At 35.8% G+C, this 20,890-nt stretch overlaps 1 protein-coding gene across 3 annotated transcripts; it reads left to right on the forward strand.

Moving 5' to 3' along the window:
* Nucleotides 1-4,128, forward strand: LOC136772390 (uncharacterized). Of its 3 annotated transcripts, XM_066725337.1 has the most exons (6): nucleotides 1-252; nucleotides 360-486; nucleotides 606-764; nucleotides 855-1,013; nucleotides 1,086-1,339; nucleotides 2,083-4,128. In XM_066725337.1, the coding sequence occupies exons 4-6, from the start codon at nucleotides 962-964 to the stop codon at nucleotides 2,857-2,859; spliced, it is 1,083 nt and encodes a 360-aa protein (XP_066581434.1). In that variant the 5' UTR covers nucleotides 1-252; nucleotides 360-486; nucleotides 606-764; nucleotides 855-961; the 3' UTR covers nucleotides 2,860-4,128. The 3 variants fall into 3 exon arrangements, with proteins under 3 accessions (XP_066581434.1, XP_066581433.1, XP_066581432.1); XM_066725336.1 differs by having other exon boundaries at nucleotides 360-764; XM_066725335.1 differs by lacking the exons at nucleotides 360-486; nucleotides 606-764 and having other exon boundaries at nucleotides 2-252.
* The last annotated feature ends 16,762 nt before the right edge of the window (nucleotides 4,129-20,890 follow it).

The following is a 20,890-nucleotide window of genomic DNA, read 5'->3' on the forward strand; positions in this document are numbered from 1 at the left end:
AATTAGTCGTCTATCGGTTTTCCAACATGGAAAAACTATAATGGACGTTAATGCACGAGGAGGAGAGGCTGTAGTTTTGCACGACGGTACACGCAAAGTGTCGCACTTATCTGTTTTGCCTCAGTCCAATCGCACTTGCATCGCGCTTGCATTATCTATCGCGCGTTCGCCTAACCCATCACTATCGGCTAGTCTGCGATTTACCCGGATACAGTGCGGTGAACATCAAAATGGAACAACGAGCTGCCTCAGGTACTAGATTGAAGGAAAAATCTAATACTTAATCTTAATTCATTATCCTCATACCATTAAAGCTTTTCACTCGAAGCTTCGATATTCATAATTCTGCACTTTTGCAGGTACCATGTGGCATCTCATCATTACATCCACTTATAAGTATATTCTTTTCGTCAAAAACATATTCGTAAACATTAAATAACACTTGAGATAGTTGAATTTCATTCCTGCTTATATTCGTGAATGATTGTAAGTGAAAATAAATTATAAGTCAAGTGAAAGATAATTAATGAAGATTATTTATGGCAGTGATAGAGATTTTAATATTTCTTATGCTATTATTTTCGGTTTTCTGACTGCGTTATCAGGAAATGGATTTAAACTCATGCTTGGAAAAACTGAGTTCAAGGATAACAGGTTTAGCTAGTTATTATTATGACACGTGCTTTTCCTTCACGGCTATCATGATATTGTAGAATTTATATAATGAGAAATGTTTTCTACACAGTCATCTCATATTAACGAATGTAATACGTTTTCCTAGTAATCAAGTTTTCTTTCAAATGTATTTTTTGAAAAATTCGACTCGTCGCAATTTCGATTTATTTATTATTCAGAAATCGTGAAGGAGTTTTTACCATTGTTGAGAAAATTTGAGAACGATGCTGCTTTTACGATTACCGAAGCTTCCGAGGAGCCTGGATCAAAAGTGGGCGATAATTACATGTCCCAAGTAATCAGGACCAAAGTTATTGGCAAACGCGGAAATGGAAGTCGTTAGTATAAATCCAACTAAAATACTTGGAGAGGTTTGCCTCATTGTCTTAATATCTGTTTATCTTTTACAGACTACAGTAAGAGTTTCATGAGTAAAAACTTCTTGCCAAATCCTGCATTGGTGGAAATGGCAAGGACGCATCATCTTTTCGAGAACGAGAGTCACGTTTACAATAATATTCTTCCGATTCTTGGTGATTTCGGTCCAAAATGTATTTTTGCGAATGGCAAGAAGATCATTCTCGAAGATCTGAGAGAATATGGTTATGTATTGGCCAAAAGGGAGGAGTTCCTCGATTTCAACCATATCGTTTGGACTTTTAAGGTTTTCTCCATTATAACAAACACTTACATTTAGCTCTCTGATTCATGGATGTTGCGTGATTGAAAGAAGCGATATAATTTAATAATTGCTGATATAGGAGTTTACGAACTATCCGCTTATATAAACCTGATAACAATGTGATAGTATACATTCTAATCTTTTACTTATGCAATCAAATAATTTTACACATATATGCTAGTTTCATTTACAATGTTCACTATATAGTATATAAATTTAGCCAAACCATTCAGACACATTTACCAATTAATCGTTCGCACTTTGCAATAAAAATAAAATAAGTGTTGTTTATTTCTCCTCTTTGCTTATACTAGCGTTTGGAGAATTCTCGATATTGCGGTGGTTGCTTTATGGCACTAAACGGTTAAATGTTGCCTTCTGGTAATTGAACTATCTGCAGAACGATATAGATAAACCGGTTTATTGGTTAAACCTTCAAAGCGCGTAAATAAATTTGCTTCATTCAACTTGGATGAGAGAGAGAGGGAAAGAGTGTATCGCGTACAATATAGTAGCTTTGCGGATAACTATCTCATCACTCGATCGTTCTTGACTTAATTTTAAGCTGCTCGTCTTATTGGTGCCAGTCCATTTTTCGATTAACGTTCACGGACTTTCAGTTCCCTTATTCCATGATTAATCATTCATAATTTTTCCCTGTAAAAACTATATTAATAGGTAGGATCATAAATTAATTAATTAAAAACTATGTTTCGGGGTTTCAGACACTGGCAAGGCTGCACGCAAAATCTTTGGCTTGGAAATTAAAAGATCCACGCGGTTTCGATGAGCTAGTGGCACCTCTGAAAGAAGTGCCTTATCCGGCAGACTCGGGTCAATCGATTGGCAAAACGACAAATTTTACGATAAAATTTGCAATACAGCAACTGAAGCAGCTGGAGACTCAAACTGAGGAAATCGAGCATGCGGTGAAAATCTTGGAATCTTACGAGGCTCCCTGTTACGAAATACTTCAAGGACTTTTAAATCAGCCGCGAGAAAAGTCTCACGTTCTCAATCACGGAGACTCCTGGATCAACAACATCCTTTTCAAGTATGATGCAGAGGGACAGATCATTGACCTTAAGCTGATCGACTACCAAATAGTCAGGCTTGGTTCGCCAGCTTTGGATTTCCATTATTTCACCTACGCCAATGTTAAATCGTCCTTCATAGAACAACATTATGACGTGCTGGTCCTCATCTACCATCACCTCTTTGAGGAACAGATGAGGGAACAAAACATTCCTGAAGAATTCATTGATCAACTCACGCTCCAATGGTTCAAGGACGAGCTTAAAAAATACTCCTTTTTCGGGCTAGTTTCGGGAATCGCGCTGGTTCATGCTGTGGTCGCTGATGAAACTGACGTAATCGACATGACGACTGTGAATTTAGAAGAGATGCTCAATTCCGAAATCTTCACAGCACCTCCTCTGGTCCCAAAGAAAGCCAATAGAATAAAAACCATAGTGCTTCACTATATAAGAGCGTTTCTATGATTGTGCATAGCGAAATTTATACAAGTCTCTTTGAATATGTTTCACTAATCCAAATTCAAATTTATATATAAGTATCATAGAATTCCAATAGTTTATTATGCATGTCAAGTGTTTCGAAACACTGATATGATTGAAGTCAATATTCGAGCAAAGATTAGGAATAATGTTATTTATTAAATTAAAATGAGCAAGCGATACTTGAAATCTGTGATATATCGCAAGATGTTACTATCGCGATAGGTGACTTTATTTTTTTAACTTTTTTTGGTAGAATTGCAAGGATATCTAGAAAATCTGAAAAAGTGTGTAAATAGATAATCGTTGGTGAATATCTGTTATTTTATTTGTAAGATTAATCATAGACACACGTTTTATCAACACGTGATAAGAGTGCAACTGCTGGAGAAATTTATATGCTTATAGTACTACCAATCTTTTTTGTCTCATAGCCTTTCCAATTATTAAGCAAGGCTGTTACTATTTGCTTTAGCCTTTAATGCAAAACTACAGTATTAAATGATTAGTATTCAAATAAATATTCTGCCAGATATTTATTATTATTAAAACATTTAATTCTTTTAGTATTTTCAATTATGAATATTTTATGCTTCAAGGGCTACAGCATTACGCGGTGGATAATAATTGATGATTATACCGGTATACGTATAGGTGTTCCAGAATGAGTTTAAATGAACGATTTAAACTTGGAGTATATCAGTAGGTTTTATAAGGTTATAATTAATAAGGATCTTAAAAACTCTAGAGCAAAATATACATTGGTACTGTAGATATTTTATAGCGCAAAATATTGTTATTTTTTTAGAATTTATACAGCTATTGGTGTTATTTCTGTTCTAGTCGATCAAAGATGGAAAGTTATCTAGCCAGGTCAACAAGATAATTTTTAGGATAAAATATTAGATATATCATTATTACAAATGAATAGGTATAGTGTATCCATTTATAAACTAAATAATTACTTTATAAAAATAAGTAAAAACGTGAGTTTACATCGATATATCTTGGTTGTTGCATTTGGCTTGAAACGTAAATCATGGATTAAGAAATAACGTCATTCATAAATCTGTTTCAAATTGCAACTTGAACTTCTACCCAGATCAAATGAATGATTTAACGCTTAATTACGATTCTCCTTGGTTTTCCCGAACAAGAGGACGTGCTCATACATAATTATTTGTGTGCAAATTATCTCATTGTAAGTCAAATAAAAATCGTCGAGAGAACAATTAAATATGATCATGAATAATACGTTAGATACCCACATATTTTTGGTTTCTGAATTAAAAGCGTGGCAAATTTTTTTGGAATTCATGGTAGATTAAAAAAAAAATTGAACATCATTTCTCTAAGAATAACATTGACAAATTATTATACGATAATAATGTAAGCGTATTAGTTCAGTTGTATTGTAGGCAACCTACAGCAGCGTTACAATTTTAATTGCAGTTTCGTGTTCCATTACCAGTTGGATCCACTTGATGTCTGTATTGTCGAGAATGGAGGAAAGCTTTTGCGAGTATTATCATCTCACTCGTTCATTCAATTTCAAATTAAATTATTACCATGAGGACAGAGCTTGCTAAATACTCCAACGAGGATAATATTTTCAAGCATAACAAAACGAGCATATAAAAATATTTTTCAAAACTTTATTGAACAAAATTATCAAAAGCAATATATCAATTTAATTAAATGGTTATAAAAATATATCTTTTTTAATAAATTAGTGATAAATTGTAGCACTTGATTTATAGCATGTGTAAGAATTGTACAGGGTCATGTCTATTTTGATCGATGAAAATGCACTTGACACCTATTCGTCGCGGTAGCACACAGTGGTAGTCGCAGATAATAGAAGTTCAATGCAACGCTAAAATAGCCCGACCGTAGCTAAGGTCGCTCTTATACGATCAATTTAAAAATAACCTCAACTGGATGTTCCTCTTGGTTTAAATTTCAATGAAAAATTAATTGTTCTCTAAGCTCCATGGCAACAAACCTTGCAAAGGTATTAAATGGCTTTTAGTTTTATAAGCTCTGAAAAATAATACGATTGCGAGAATTTATATTCATGGATTACGGGATTGTTCGGGGAAAGTTAACAGTACAATTCACGAGAGTGTATAATCCTGCGAATAATCGAGTAATCGACAGTCTTGAACTACTTACGGGGCACTGGCGTGTTTTCCACGCGGATGCTCCTTGTTCGTGAAAGTACGTCTTATGTATTACGTTCGATTATTCCTATACCAATGACACAATCTAACTGGCGATTTATAGAAAAATCCGAAGAAATTAATTAATAGTCAAATAAATTTCGTTAAACGTTTGATACTTTTATCATAACTATCAAGAAAGCTTATTCCCCATCATTGACAGAATTTTTTTGCAAACAAAATGGTTCATTAATAAATTGAAATGCGGGAGATTGTTATATGCTTGGCTCTATAAAGAGGAAAAAAGGAAGCATGGCCCTTTCAGTTAGTCGAGCTCGATAAAAACTTCTCAATTGCATTTGCTTTATCGACGCTGTGTAAAAGCCATGAAGCTGCTTACTTTTTTTTATCGAGCTATTTTAATGCGTTTATAATGCTCATTGCAAAATCACAGCGATAATTATATCGCAATAAAATCTTGGATTTTACAAAGCCTATTAATTCCACGAAGTAAAAAATATTTACAACCATACTAATTATTTATGTCTCTTAAAACTTTGATCAACTTTCGTTCAATATAATCAACGAAAGTTAACGTGAGAAAATTGATCATTTTTAATAATTTAAAATTAATTCGTTATAAACAGAGCTTTAGAATAATAATGAAAGATTTTATATGAAGCAAGACAAAGGAATTAGAAAGAGGATAAAAATAGATTTTAACACGGTCTGTAGATTAAAATCGTGTAAGACAGTAGTTAAGAAAACTGATCAACGATGAATAAGGTGAAATTACCTAATGCTAGCGGTTACGCAAAAGCATAGATGATACAAACATAGGTATAATGATAGTTTGAAGTGTATTAGAGTGTCGGATAATAGCAGCCAACAATGCAGGCCAATGCGCAAGACTGCGATGCTAAGTCAGAAATGATTTGTATCAAAATGAAGAATCCTTTGATGAATAGAGATGAAGTCAGAATAGGAATAAATTGCTATTGTATATGAATCGAATGCTTCTTTCATAGTGTATATGATACACTCGACTTATACGCTACGTGCTCTGAAATTTTTTCAGCAATAATCCCATTGAATTTCGGATAAATAGCGAATGTGGTACATAGGCATAAATAATAGCCAAATTAGTGAAATAATCGTTAAATTTTCTAGCCTGTGTGGTGTGTGTGTGCGTGTTGGAGTCTTGAAACACGGCGAGCTATAAATGCGAATCGTCGAAAGGTCTGACGTAAGCACGAGAGGCTCGTCAATCGTGCGAAATCGATTCATTTGAGGCGACGTGGTGGGAGAGGGGAGCAACCGAGTTATTAATTGCGAATCCGAAGGAAGCTATGATGAATCGTCGGTAAAAACGCTGGTTGGCAGCGTACAAGCGTCTTCGTTATAAGTATAGCGCCATGAAATCGAAAGGAACTTTTCACCCTATTGGAGAAAAATGCGATCCGATAGTAGTACGGATGCAGAGTGAATCATAGTGGCGCCGCACGATGAAAGCGCAGATTTTCACGTTTCAATGGAGGATCGTGTGACGGAAGACGCCCGGGGGAGCCTCGATCGATACAATATCAGATAAGATTCGTTATGGTTCACGCCCGTTTCCATCCACTCCACCGATCTTCCCGAAGCTTCCGACTCGTTTCACTTTCCACTATGTATCTTTCTCAGGGAAACGTCACTCGATATATACTATATCCTACGATCCTTAAGCTCGTTAAAATTCCACCGAGATACTGCACCGTTAAAAATTATTCATCCGACTTTAATAGATTCGATACGTGTTCTCTTATTCTTCACGATTTTCCGCTTCTCGGTATAAGAATTCTTTTGTGTTTATTGCGAATGCCCATATAATAGGTTCGAATTTATAAAGTTGAATATAGAGAAGTGTTTGATTTCTTGGTCCGGGATAGAGAGTGAAATTCATGCATGACTCTCGTGATGTGTATGCTCGTGTATTATTGATTTCAAACAATTTGGTAATTAGTTGCTTAGCCTCCAGCAGAAGTCCCCTGGAGTGCTTTGAGCTTAATAATTGACAAAAACATTGGCTAATTGCGTCTTGGTCTTCAAGGGCATCCCTTTCTTCGGGGCTATTGCAGCGTCGATTTTTGGAAAGCCGCAGGCGTCGTGCACGGTAATGCACGAGATCTTCTCAATTAACCTTCTAATTCAAGCTCCCCGTGCTGTAATTAACTCTCGCACTGTCTTACCGACGCTAAAACAGATTGCGATGCACCATTTTCCACCGACTGCAACTCTTCAGTACGATTAGAACTTTGAAATTCCGTTAAATCCCAAGCAGATTCCACTGAGCGCATTCTCGCTTGCATTTAGTTTTAACGAAGGTTCGCCAAACTTTGACGTTTTTCTCAAATCGAATTAATCAATTTCATTGAAACATTTTCTACGCTGAATAATTATAATTATGGAAATTTCATTGGTAAAGATTGATGCTGTTAGTGGAGAATTCACGAATTTCAACATTTTTCTAAATGCTAAATGATATATGGTGAATAACTTTCTAAATTGAAATATTAAAATTATGGAAAATTCATTAGTGAATAACATATACGAATAAGTTCCTGGTGAAGCTGTTGACGGAACTCTTGGATGATCAATTTGCAAAAGCTAGTCGGCGTAATGTATCTAACGTTTATGAAAACATATTCCACCTACAAATGGTAGAAACGGGTAATAAGGAATACCATCCCGTAATTACCAGATGCGGAATCTTTATATATTCGCGTGAAGTATACAGTTATCGCCTACATGAGCGAAAAATAGAGAAACGACGCAGTTTTTGCCATCTAATGGGTCATTTTTACAAATCCACATTCTTTGAATAAATAGGACTGCATTTTATCTATCTTACACATTGCCCACTATTTACAAGATGAATGACATATTTTCCTTTATTTCTTTATTAATATCTTACAAATTACAAAAATATATATTTTCACTATTTATTTTGTTAATCTCAGATTTTAAATTAAAAGCATAAATAAAATTTCATTTAACAAATATGGATAAAGCAATTTTTGGTCAAGAAAGAAATTTATTTAGAGAAAGCTATTTCTTAGTCTAAACAAGGTTTTAAGGGACATGCACGATATGAGTAGCATAAAAATTACATGATCTATATCGTTGAGTTTTTTAAAAATAATTAGTTATTTATATACATCAAACATATATACAGTAAAAATGGATTTATATATACGGTTAATGTATTGATGGTAATTCCGAAATCAACAATATTTTGATTGACTAGAAAATTACAATTAATCAGTTATACATTGTGAATAATGGGAATTAGATAATAAGAGCGCGTACGTGTTTACACTATACGCGTTGGATTCACCGTGGCCATTTATTATTGTTGCTATTTGTTTGTATAGTTTTGTTTTTCTAGCTATAGTTATATGAATTATTTTAATCCTTATGAGTTGAGCTGTTTATTTTTTCTTGGCCATCCATCTCACTTCCTTCTCTCGTACATAAACAATTTTTTGCCTAAGAAAATTCACTAGTAAAGGACAGCCTCTGTATTACAGGCTGTTAGCGACCTTGACACTTTGCCTTTGACAGTTGCAAGCACAGGAAAAGACAACACAAAAGCAACACGCGCATTCACCACTGTCAAAACATTCGCTATATTATTTTGTTAGATAAATTTGTACTTTTAATCACAGCATGCACTGCGCACGAATGTTATATGAAATTTTTACAAAACATTAGCGCTTTTAAATATCGCTAAACACTGCATTCGACTACATTACACCGTTCTTGGATTGATCATCGATTATTATTGAATAAAAGCGGGATTTTCGGTGAAATTATTGACGAAGAGTGACGAGAGGTGCACTGGCGGCACTGGCGCGCGAAAAAGGTGAGAATTCCGGCCGCATTCGCTCGCGGGCAGGGAATTCGAAAAAACCGTCGCACCGGCCGTCTCGAAAAATGAAAACAAACATGGCGGGGGGATATCCGGGAGCGGGAGAACCTGCTCGGGCAAATCCGAAAACGGAACAGTGCACCTCTCGTCACTCTTCGTCAATAATTTCACCGAAAATCGCACTTTTATTCAATAATAATTCGATGATCATTTCAAGAACGGTGTAATGTAGTGGAATGCTGCAGTGTTTAGCGATATTTAAAATTGAAAATGAAAATAAGAAAATTATATATAGATTTCCAATGAGGGTAGATATCGAGTTAACCAATCAAAATAGATGCACATATATACAGATACATATATGGTAATCTTATTACCTAATACTCGATCTTGACGCCAATCCCTGTAACGACTGCCACCTTATGACCTTGGTGGCTATTTTTCACCTTTTCAACCTTTTCGGCTTTACCGTAACGAATACTTTCCTTTCCTGATACGCAGGCTTTTCTCCGCACGCGGCAAAATCATTATAATCCACTCGTAATTACGTGACACGCGGGGATGCCCGTACGTGCATGAAAACTACACGCAAACTTTCAGCACGAGTCTTTCAACTTTCGTCGGTTGTCCAAACCTTGATTTTCTCCATCTTTTCATTTTACATCTAAATATCATCTCAAAATCATGAAAAGTTTATAATTTTTAGCTTCTGACTCACGTTAATTCATCACTAAATTTCGAAATCAAAATTTCGTACAATATTTGCGCGCGCGCGCACGCGTAAAAAGTTCCTCGTTATAATAAACGATACGTGAATTACAAGTGCGAAAAATGTATTATTTACACCATACAATTAATCGTGCTTGATATTGATTTCACAAAAGTTAATTAGCTTATAAATAAAATGGCGAATTACCTATAAACCGATTCGCGAGCATTGATAAATCACTATTTTGAAATATTCTCAGAGAACAAGAGCCCGTGAAAATACACTGTCCGATATATGTAAAATTCACTGGAACATTTCAAGCTTTTCAATTTATTGATTAATAAATTCAGTAAACAGTTCTTAGAACTTTGTTCGTTTACCGTAGTGAATGCAATAATTTTGTTATTGCCTTTTTTATTACTGAGGGATATAGTAGGCCATTTAGATTTTACGAGTCTGCAGATGGCAGGATATTATAACGATATTAATTTCACGGCAATAATGCGACTCGATTGTCGCTGGCATTTCGAGATCTGCGAGAGTCGATTGGTCGACTTTGATTCCGGAATGTGGGAGTGCGTGCAAGAAGCAAACTCCACGGTGATTATCTGTCATAAAGAGAGTACGTGCGATCGACGGGGATCGTTCGTAAATAAGCTGCAAACATTCATTATTGCAAACGTACGAAAGTCACGTATAAATGATACATCGCCCAATGATTCGGCACATCCCACCGTGACCTCACTTTTTCCCTGAATCCCTTTTAATCGTCCCGAGCGATGAAAACCCTCACCATTCAAACATAAAAGAAAATGTACGCTCCATTGATTTTTACAGTAAGAACCATACCTTAAATCTTTCGTAATGTGCCCACCCACCAGTAATACCTTTTAACGACTAACACAAACAATTAATAAAACATATCTTGAAATCTTACATAAATCACGTGTCTTCTTTGTGTTCCAAGACTTTCAAGATAAAGAGACCAATGATCTTTTTCCGAGTGATAAACATTTTAGTGTAAGAATTCTTTCGTAAAGTGTAATAATATTGGAATATTGCGATAAAGATTTCTTTTTTCACGAAATCGTTATAAAACGGCACTTCCTATCGCGATTTTTATTTTCAATATCGTCACCTTTCGTCGATGATTTGCGTGTTGTCTCCGCGATTTTATAATTTGCATAACGTCGAATGGGACGACGCGGTGCGTTATTGACAGGGATATATTCACATGATCGTAAATTCGTTCGGATGCGTCAGTTGAGCACGGATCGACGTGAATATCCTAAAATTGTTCCCTCAATCAAACTGATAAGATGCGCTCGCTCATTTCCGCCACTCTGATGACTTCTACATTCCGAGAAGGTTGTAGTTTTGAATATTAAATCTCATTCCCCAAAACTTATAAAATCTTTGTGAAAAATACCGATGATGTCGTAGTCCCTAAAGTTACTTCCAAAAAATTGAATTTCCTCCCCTTTGACACTCCACCAATTACAAATTAAAACTGCTGATTATTATAATTCATAAAAAAAAAATCAATACAAGTTTTCCTATATTAACAATAGCATTATATAGTATATATATACCTACTCCTAATAACCAATTAGGTCTGCCTCAGGTTTATATGCCTGATGAAGTGCGGGGTGTAAAAATACCACTTGGCATTTGGCTGTTATAGGAATCAAGGCAGATATAAATAATAGTATAATTGGCGAGCATTAATCAAGCCTTTTTATGATTCTCGTTCAAAGACCGGTGCATAATACGGTATTGACAAGTTTCGTAAGGGGGATCATGGCAAGGGTATAGAAATCTTCATTGAATATTATATTGTTGCATATAACATGGCAAAGAGGCTGGCAGTCGATGAGAAAGCGCAGCTTGATGAAATAATATTTAGTTGTCGAGCAATGACGCAATCGCTTCTACCGCTTAAGATCATTAATTAACAAGGGAGCATTATAGGACTTTTTTCCCATTTTCAGGCTGACGGACGCGTAGCTGGAGAGATTGATGTTGAAAATGTGCATCTCATCACCACACTTGAATTAATGCCAGTTCCCCAGAATCCTAATAGACAAATGAATGATTATCGTTGCCTGAAAGAAACTGGCAAAATCGATCCACCGTATTATTTTTGCTCACGTGTAAACCAGATCCCATTAATTGCTCGCTGAACCATTCGACACTTCGCCGATCGTTCTTAACACATCTTAAAAACAACTCATTAACAGTTTCGAGGAAAAAGATCGATCTTCCGAAGGTGCCATTAATTATTTTGCTAAATTTCAAACAAACCAGCTGTTTTACATTTGCTAATTGCTTCAACTAATCATTTAACGCCTTGCCAAACGGTCTCTGCTCATTTTGGGCGATTGGTATAGATGTTATCCAAAAGAATATTTGTTTTTAACATTGGTACAATTAGCATTTTTTATCCGAATTACAAGGAACATCGTGTCCTCGTTGGGTGTAATCAATTATTACGCCACGATTCGTCGTGATGAGACATTTTGCATGGAACGCAAATGATTCGCTATCGATTGCGAAAGACGATTGGCCAATCACATTCGAGGCGAATCAATTTCTTGTCATTATTATTGTCTTCCAGGGGAATTTTTATCGTTAAAAATTTGTTTCTATTATCTTTTGCCCAGCACGCGTCGTTATGTCAGCATCCACGCGTCCGTATACACACACACAAATGCAGATATATATACGTGTGTTGTTGAAACACACCTTAAGACTTTCACGCAAAGCGTGGTAAGAATCGATCGGTTTTTTTTTCATCCTATATCTTATTAGTACAAGAATCACGTGCTTCAATTCTTACGCAATGCTCTGCAGCCGGGTTGGGGTACTATGACGTTATGGGATGGACTATATAAATGGTCGTAAAATCCTTAGTATTAGCGATTTTCCTCTTCGATGATTGTCGGTTTCTACTATTACTATCCGTGACTTGAGATTATTTTACACAACGCAAAAATTGGGATTAATCTCACTCATTGGTTTATTAATTCGAGAGCTCAACTTTCGATCGCAATGATTTTAAACGCTCAATAAAAGATGTTTTTTCGCTTATTCGTATTAATCGAGGACTCGTGTAACTTTCGATCGAAATGATTTTACAAGCGTCGTATGAAATAAGATGCTTCATTTTCATGATTGCATGAATAAAATTTAACGAAGTCGAAGTGAAGACAATTTTGCAATCACTGCAGGGCGCTACTTTACAAATCATCAGGGAGGCTTTCTTTTTCGTTTCATTGCATGCATTAACACCACGAATCGTCTACAGAAGGATGCCGTTGTTTGCCTTGATTAATTAACCAGCCATTTCCGGCTCGCCGCCGTAAGAACATAGTCTCCGAAGACAAGTTGTTGAAACAGGTCGACGATTACGATCATTAAAAAATCATTTGTGCTTATCGCCCTAGTTCACTTTAAAATCCCCTTTTGTTTCAAACAATCTCATCATTTCTCGTATACCATACACTGAGAAAAAAATTATTTGATCTACAAAATCTTTTTTCTTGAATAATGCTAATGAACTCTAATCAATAAATTATACTTTATTTGATTCAAAAAACTTTCTATCAAACTTAAATGTAAATATAATTGCATGACAAGTGCTAGAAGCAATGTTTCATTGAATTAAATGACTCTTTTTTCAATGTTAAAATTCGAAGATCTGTAGCAATAGTAGTCAAATAAATAAATTAAACAATTTTCTATGTAAAATACAGAAAAAACTCTACGTGACACGTAAAAATTTCAGGATCATACTGTTGTTTTCAATATCAGATCGTAAGACGTATGTTAGTTTCGTAGAAATTTCCTTCAGCAGTTGGCGAGACTATATAGCATTACGTGGCTGCGAGGGGCTAGTTGAAGGATCTTAATTCACGCCTGGCAGAAAATAGTTGCGTGCAGGATGATTCTCTCATAACTATTAGCAGCTGCTATTATTACGGTTGCGCATCCTTCTCTTTCAGAGCTCGTTACAATGTCGCAATGTCTGCGTTTACGCAAACTTTGCTGTGTCGGACGCGTCCGCATCAGGTCGTGCGGGTCCACCGACGCCTCGACGGCTTCACCAACGGCTCATCCATGAGAAAATTTAGCTTCATCACTCTCCTCGGTCCCCCCACGATCCTTGCCACGATTTATTGTTTCCAGAATGCGAGAACTTGCCAACATTTATGAAAGTCCTGACGAGAACTGCGAAGTCGCAAAACGCTCGCACATTATCGGCTATTATATTATACATTTTTAACATTCTTTCTATAATCGCACATTTCTTCTTTTATTCCCCGACCATTTTTTATATTATTAAAGATTAAACTCATTCTCCAATCACAAGATAATGCTTTTTCACACTTATTTTCTGTACTCGAATACCAATTTCAATTTGATTTTATAAGGTTATTTTTATGTAGAAAATGATTACGACTGTCAAATCAAAAGATTTATCGATGTTTGTAATTTTTCTTGGCACCCTGTATTGCGTCTCGTTTATAATTTTAGAGAAATCTAATATTTTTTTGGTCCATGGAAATTATTCTACGTTGATTGATTCCATAGGGGAAGGCTGAAGTGCTATTATTCATATTGGCTCTATTTTACAGTAAAATTGAAAATTTAATTGAATGATTGGAAGGGATCGAAGCCAGCTATGTTCAAGTTGATCTGGAGTCAGACGAATGAATGTTTGGGCCTTAATTACTTGAGAATTTGCGGATTCATTCTCGTGCGTGTCGAAACTTGTGAAATTTCGAGCCGCCAAAGGTGAAATGAAAAGCTTTTAATAGTCTTCCTGCTAAATAATATGATGCTCCGTGGAAGCTAATGAAACGCTCGATGCTTCAGTGTTTATTATCCGCAAACAGCTTGAAATTGGTCTCGACGAGATGCATTTATAATTACCTATCAGTATGATAACATTTTATGTTAAATAATCCTTCCTGACTGAAACTTCCTTATATCTCTGAGGATTGTGAAAATTATTTTTAAAGTAATCTGAAATCTAATTAATAACGATGATGTTAAATTTATTGTCTATTAAAGATTTTGATTTTCGCGGTAAAAATTCTTAATTAGGAATTAAGTTGTGTGTATTGACAAATAATTTTCAGTCAACAGCAAACTAGAGGAAAATTGATCTTAAGTTTTTCCTGAAAGATTCGGTAGTTTTGAAGAGTTGTTCCAGCATGCGAGACATGTTATGCAAGTGAGAAAGAAATTCCTGTGTCTTCGACTTTTTCCAGGAGTCAAAGTTCAGACTGATGAAGCGAGAAAGGGGCAGAGATAAGAGAAAAAAGTGTAAAAATCCAAGAAGAAAATTTTCTCGACATGCAAAAGGCTGGACTTCGTTATATATCGAAAAATCTGTATAAATCACTGGTAAGGAGAAATAAACAAATTATTTAATAGTTAGTACTGTCGTTGCAATTACGTCATTACTTCATTACAGGTTCGTTAGGATCGTACTGGCACGTATATTTTTCTAGGAAAATTCTTTCGCCAGCATCAATTGAAAAAAATCAAAATTTTTCTTTTACAAGAAAAAGCTATTCAGTGATAAATTTTCGATTTTATATTCGATTAATTAGCGACTGATATATAAGTGTAGAAGGAAAATTCTACGGGTTATTAAGGACGATCTCTCGTGTAATTGCCTCCTCATCCTGGATCAATTCCGAGGGCACGTCCTTGTGCACTGGCAGCTTCGAGACTTCCTTTCATTGGCTGCGCTGCAGGAAAGATGAACGTTTTGGTGTCGTCACGTTAACTCAACGATACAATCGGACATGTAAATAGAATAGTTTCCGCAGCCAATGAGAAGATTTATACCCTTTCAATTTGTTGCAGTATGGAGCTTGATCCCGAAGAGCGTGATGAATGGACCATGGCAATTATTTTCTGCCACTCTCTCTCTCTCTCTCTCTCTCTATATAACTTCTGAGAAACTGAATAGTTTAAAATTCTAGGAAAATCATTTGACAAGAGTTAATCTATTTCAGTGGAAAGCAGTAACTAAGTTAGAAAATTATTATCAATACCACGGTGAATTTTGAAAATTCTAACGTGCTCGAGTAAGACACTTGGAGGATCCTTCGCTTTTATGGAAAATCATTATCGCGTATGTCATGTATAATTTCACGGTAATCGAAGCCGTGTCTACCTGCGCTTAGTTAGCATCTTCTTGACAGTTGACGAGCGAGGATAATGTAATTGTGAATTGAAAGACGCACAGTAGGAGACCAGTTTTATCGATTAATGAAATTATCTCGTTACGATGTCCGGAAGAACGGTTCATTAAAAACTATAGACTGAAAATTGATCAATGAATTAATAGTAAAAAAATGTGGTTGAATTTATTTTCTATTTCACGGTGTACCATTTTTCTTTGGGTTAGCTTAAGCGTGGGTTAATTGGACTTTATTAGAAAAATGATTTTATCATGGTGTATGAATTCATCGATTCGATTCAGTTAAGGATGTGCAAGGGTCCAAGGATAATCGTGAGCTTTCACGAGTCGCAAAGTGTGTGACCGGCAATGACATCGTTTTACCACGGATGTGAAGAATCAATTAATTGACTGGTCTTACAAGAAGTTTTAACGACCGGAATTCTGTCTTTGTCCTATCATCCCACACGTATAAAATATGTTTATTGCAAATAAGAAATGTTTTATTCTGCATTCTACATATCTTCCTTATAAACAGCACGATATTTTTTCAAACGTTTTATTACACGAGGTATAATAAAAAAATGAGCAGTATCTCGTATAGAATCTCTCAAAGTTTATTACATTAAGTACATGGATTCTTAGAAATTTGATATTTTCTATGAGCCGTGTAGCGCGTTAACCGTGAGGCGATTTATCAAAAATTTGCAGCCAATGGGCGCATCGAAACCTTCGCCCATGGCATAAATAGTCGTGAATGGCTGATCAATTTCTTACAGTGCTAAAAGTGACAACCGATTGTAATGTAATCCGTCAAAATGTCGCCTTCCACGACAATGACGTAATATGGCATTCGAGTCGTAATAACTTATGCCCGACAGCTTCTCCTTTTAATGATACAAAATCACAGCTTGGCAGATCCCGTACGACGAATTCAATGCTCCTGTACGATTCGCCGTTGACAAGGAGCTTCGCCAGAGAGAAAATCGAGAAGCCGGTGATCAAAGAGGATAAAACGATACGTTTTCACACGCGGTGTATAGTAATGGACAAAAAAAGGACAGAGTTTCTTTGAATTCGTGTCTCCAGGTAGATTTGCTTTTGGCTTGTGTATAGGAATCGTGGGGTATTATTGGCCTGCTCGGCAATGACATAATTCTTCCTAGATCGAGAACTGCAGTGTTTTGTCGGGCATCGACAAGTGGCCATAATTGGCCAAAGAGACAGATTGCCCGTTGTCAGGGCAAATCACCGAGTGTTGTACTAGGTGAAAGAATGGCTATTAGAGGTTAGGTAGTCTAGGATAGAAGTCCTTTCCGAGGCACCTCGCTCGGGCCATTTGGCCGCGGGCTTTACGGATGATTTACCTCTTTGCCTTTTTCTGCTTGTTGTGTGTATAGTCACCTGTGCCGTGTGCACGCCTACTTGTTGAGTGACTGGACGCGGAAGATAACGAGGGGGAGGGAGGGGGTGAGTGAAAAAATAGAGTAGAAAGGAAAACGATATTTGGAGAGGAAGAGAGTGAGAGAGCGTGGAAGACACAGGCGAATATGTACGATATATATAAAAAAAAGTGGAAAGAGAGAGATGGATGCTCACGTTTCTTGAGGTGGGAAGATATTGGTGGTGGCGTTGGCCCATCGCTGTCGGCGAACCGGCGAGCGTGACTTATGGGGTCAATTAAGAGCCATTAATAACAGCGCGTACGTGACTCCAAAATTTTTATTGACCCATCAGCTGTCAGCACAAAGCCAGCTCTTATCTACAGCTTGAACTCTTGCGAAACAATTCTTTTGCTATTTTCTTCGAAACGCCACTTTTAAACCTCATTTTTTCCTCCTCGCTAATCTCAATGAGCAGTTTTACCTGCTCATTATTTACTTGCTTTATGATACATCTCTCTATTACTGTTATATTCGTATAATAATTCAATGATTCTGTTTCTGATCTATCGCGTTTTTTATCCGATTTTTTCTATCCATGAAAATAACGAGTGAAATTGGCCGAAGTATCGCTCGAAGCTGTTATATGTGTTTTTTTTACTTCATTGCAAAAACGGAGAGTTAATTATTTTTTAATCTGTTTCGATATACCGCCTAAGGCGTGTTTAATCGAGAAATTCTTGAGGGAACCGTGGATTTGCTAATCTCTGCCTAGCTACGTCCAGATCTTCACTAATTATCTTTTTATTGACTCTGCTAATCTTACTTAGTTTAAGGATACTCTGATTGTATTTACATTCTTCTTTAATTTTCAATAATCCAACTCTGCTATAAAGACGTCTATCACAGGATTACAGCATCTCTCTAGATTTGCATAATTTTTCATTTTCTCCCATTACACACTATTTTTCGGTGTTATATTTTCCATCTTCCACACCAATTGGTATAATGACGAAATAGCATTTTTCTTGATAAACTATCCTTAGCAAAATCAATGAGTTTCCTTTGTCCGCATATATTTACGTTATTTTCGCATTAGGGCAAACCACTACAGCTATTATATAAGACTTTCGGGTAGACTGAAATGGCTCTCGATTGAATTTTATAGCTTTGCAGATGTGTTATTTTAGGGAGAAAATCGATGGAAATCGGTAAATTAATATCTTACGAGCAACCAATAAGTTAGTAAATTTACATGATAACCGGACAGGCATGTAAATTTAAGTGAGATCATTTTGTACCTTTGCAATAAGGTCAGAATTGTCAATACTCCCTATTTATAACTATTAATTTCTATGTGACTTAGTATAGATAGGAAGGAGAAAAGAAATACTTAATAATTAATTCGTTCGTCTATATTTATTATAAGAATAGCTGTGGAGTAACTTGTAATCCCCTGAAACTCCACGTTCATTGTTTATTTTATGATGCGTCTATAATTTATTTCATCTAATTGCCAGTTGAGCGGATGTGTTTATTCGTTTGATCTTTGGCGTTTGTAGAGCGGTGAGGAGGAGGTGAGAAGAAATCTTGGCGGCTGATTGGACGATAAGGAAGGCGAGGTCCGATGGACTAGAGTAGAGTCACGAGAGCGACGATTTTCTGCAGAATCGCCAATCGACGATCATTCGCGAGGCCCCCAAGTCACTTTGCGAACAATCCGAAGGTCGATCGTGATTCCTTCTCCTCGCAAATGTCTCGCATCTTCTATTCTCACGGCAACTCTCGCCAGTTTTACCCTGTACAACTGATCGAGATTAAAATTTCCACCGAGTCGTTCCTGTCACGCTCAGCGTGATCCCAAAACACTCGATTTGCAACTTCAAACGTTTTTCTAGAATAAAAAATTTCTTCCTTGTCAGTTGGGCGATTTACATAATTTTTATAATTTGCTTACACAATTATTAATCCAAATTTGTATTTTCTTTATAAATTTGACGAGGGCTATTAATTTGGGTTATATATAGGGATAAGTTTTCGTAAAAGTTTACAAGACGAATTAGGTAGTATTTGGATGGTAGCGAAGGTTGATGAAACGAGGACGTGTCGAGAACTCACGGATCGTTCCACTTGCCGAGAGAGGGAAAGGTCAGTTAACCACTCCGAGGATAAATCTGCAGGTGGATATTTTGTTCCCCCGACGATTTCAATTACACCGCAATATATTTACGCCACTGCATAGTCACTTTGCTGCACTTTTACATCTCTAGCGCACCAACACATCCCAATATCTTTCTCACCCCTTCGAGAAATATATTTAATTCTCTTTTCACTCTTTTTTTTTACAAAAAAAAATATATTTCGTTTTGTCTAGGTTCCTTATTTTTTTTTTTTTTAAATGATTATAAATATAAATTTTTATAGGATAGTTGAAACTGCGTTTATTATTGAATTTGACCAATTTTGATTGGCTGCTGTTTCGAATAAAATAATTTTTATGTGAGGGTATATGTGTGAGTATAGTGTAATGCATGTGAGATCTTGTTAAGTGGAATTAACATGCAAGACTTGGAGAGTTAACTAATCCAAGATGGAGTGTTTCTTGATTATATCAAAAGCGATCTAGGCAATTAGTCACAATGCCAGTATCTTCTCTGAACAAGAATACGTCACGGCTCCATCTAATTTATAGGATGAAATTTAAATCCCAAATACGGATTTTAGAGATATACTTAGATAGGAGAATCCGATTAAGCTACAGTGGAGCTGGCAACTTTAATTAGTTGTGAATGCTTTGGCTAATTCTCATGTATGATAATTGTGAGAGAAGTTCGATGCAAACTTTAGGATTGCACCAATTTTACTTTTTCTCTGTTAAAGATGAAAACGCCACTTCCTTCGTTCCATAACCCTAAATTTTTCTAACAAATGTATAAAAAAAAAAGGAAAATAAAAATATTGATAATTATTACAAAAGTTTGTTATTTAACTCAACATATTAATTACAGTAACGTTAACCAATCTCATGAGAAAGGGAGCACAGTATAATTATAACTGTAACTACGAATTTTAGAAAGGTATATATTAATTTTCAGTTGCAATATTTTAACCATTCGCAATGGATCCATGCAGTGACAAACGAATAAAAGTGAGTAGTTTACAATATGCTATTCAATTATTGCTATCAAAAAATTTAATATTTATATAAATATAGTGCTATATTCTCTTATTCCTTCTTAATTACCTTTTAATAAACAAATGTTAATAACTACTGCAATTATAACCTTTAATTCTTAATTATATTCACCTAAAGTTAAAGGGAAAACTTGCAAAATAAAGCAGAATGTAAGTTATTTTTTAAATACCTTAATAACATACCGTTTTATAGCAAGAAAATCTTATAATTTATGCCTCGGTCGTAAAGTTTTACGGTAATTAAAAATGAGATATTGTGACGATTCATCATTGGCTTAATAGAGAAATAGCGTAGAAGTATAGAAAGAACAGCACTGTTAGGGTTCGTTGAGGACATCGTCTGAATAAACAATAATTATAGCGTGCCTGCGGTTCTCAGACGGTGTGATATAATATCTTCTTCTATGCATAATTCTATAAAAGCCATCCAGTTAGCGAATTACGTTAGGCGTGAGATAA

This window comes from Prorops nasuta, unplaced genomic scaffold (genome assembly GCF_024137725.1).
Source record: "Prorops nasuta isolate Cenicafe-Biocafe unplaced genomic scaffold, Cenicafe_Pnas_1.2 PNAS00004, whole genome shotgun sequence".
NCBI lineage: Eukaryota > Metazoa > Arthropoda > Insecta > Hymenoptera > Bethylidae > Prorops > Prorops nasuta.

Excerpts from the sequence above, each read along its gene's own strand:
- LOC136772390 (XM_066725335.1), top strand. The coding sequence starts at position 231 with ATGGAACAACGAGCTGCCTCAG. Across the intron at positions 253-854 it reads GGAACAACGAGCTGCCTCAG|AAATCGTGAAGGAGTTTTTA; the intron begins GTACTAGATTGA and ends TTTATTATTCAG. Across the intron at positions 1,014-1,085 it reads CAAACGCGGAAATGGAAGTC|ACTACAGTAAGAGTTTCATG; the intron begins GTTAGTATAAAT and ends TATCTTTTACAG.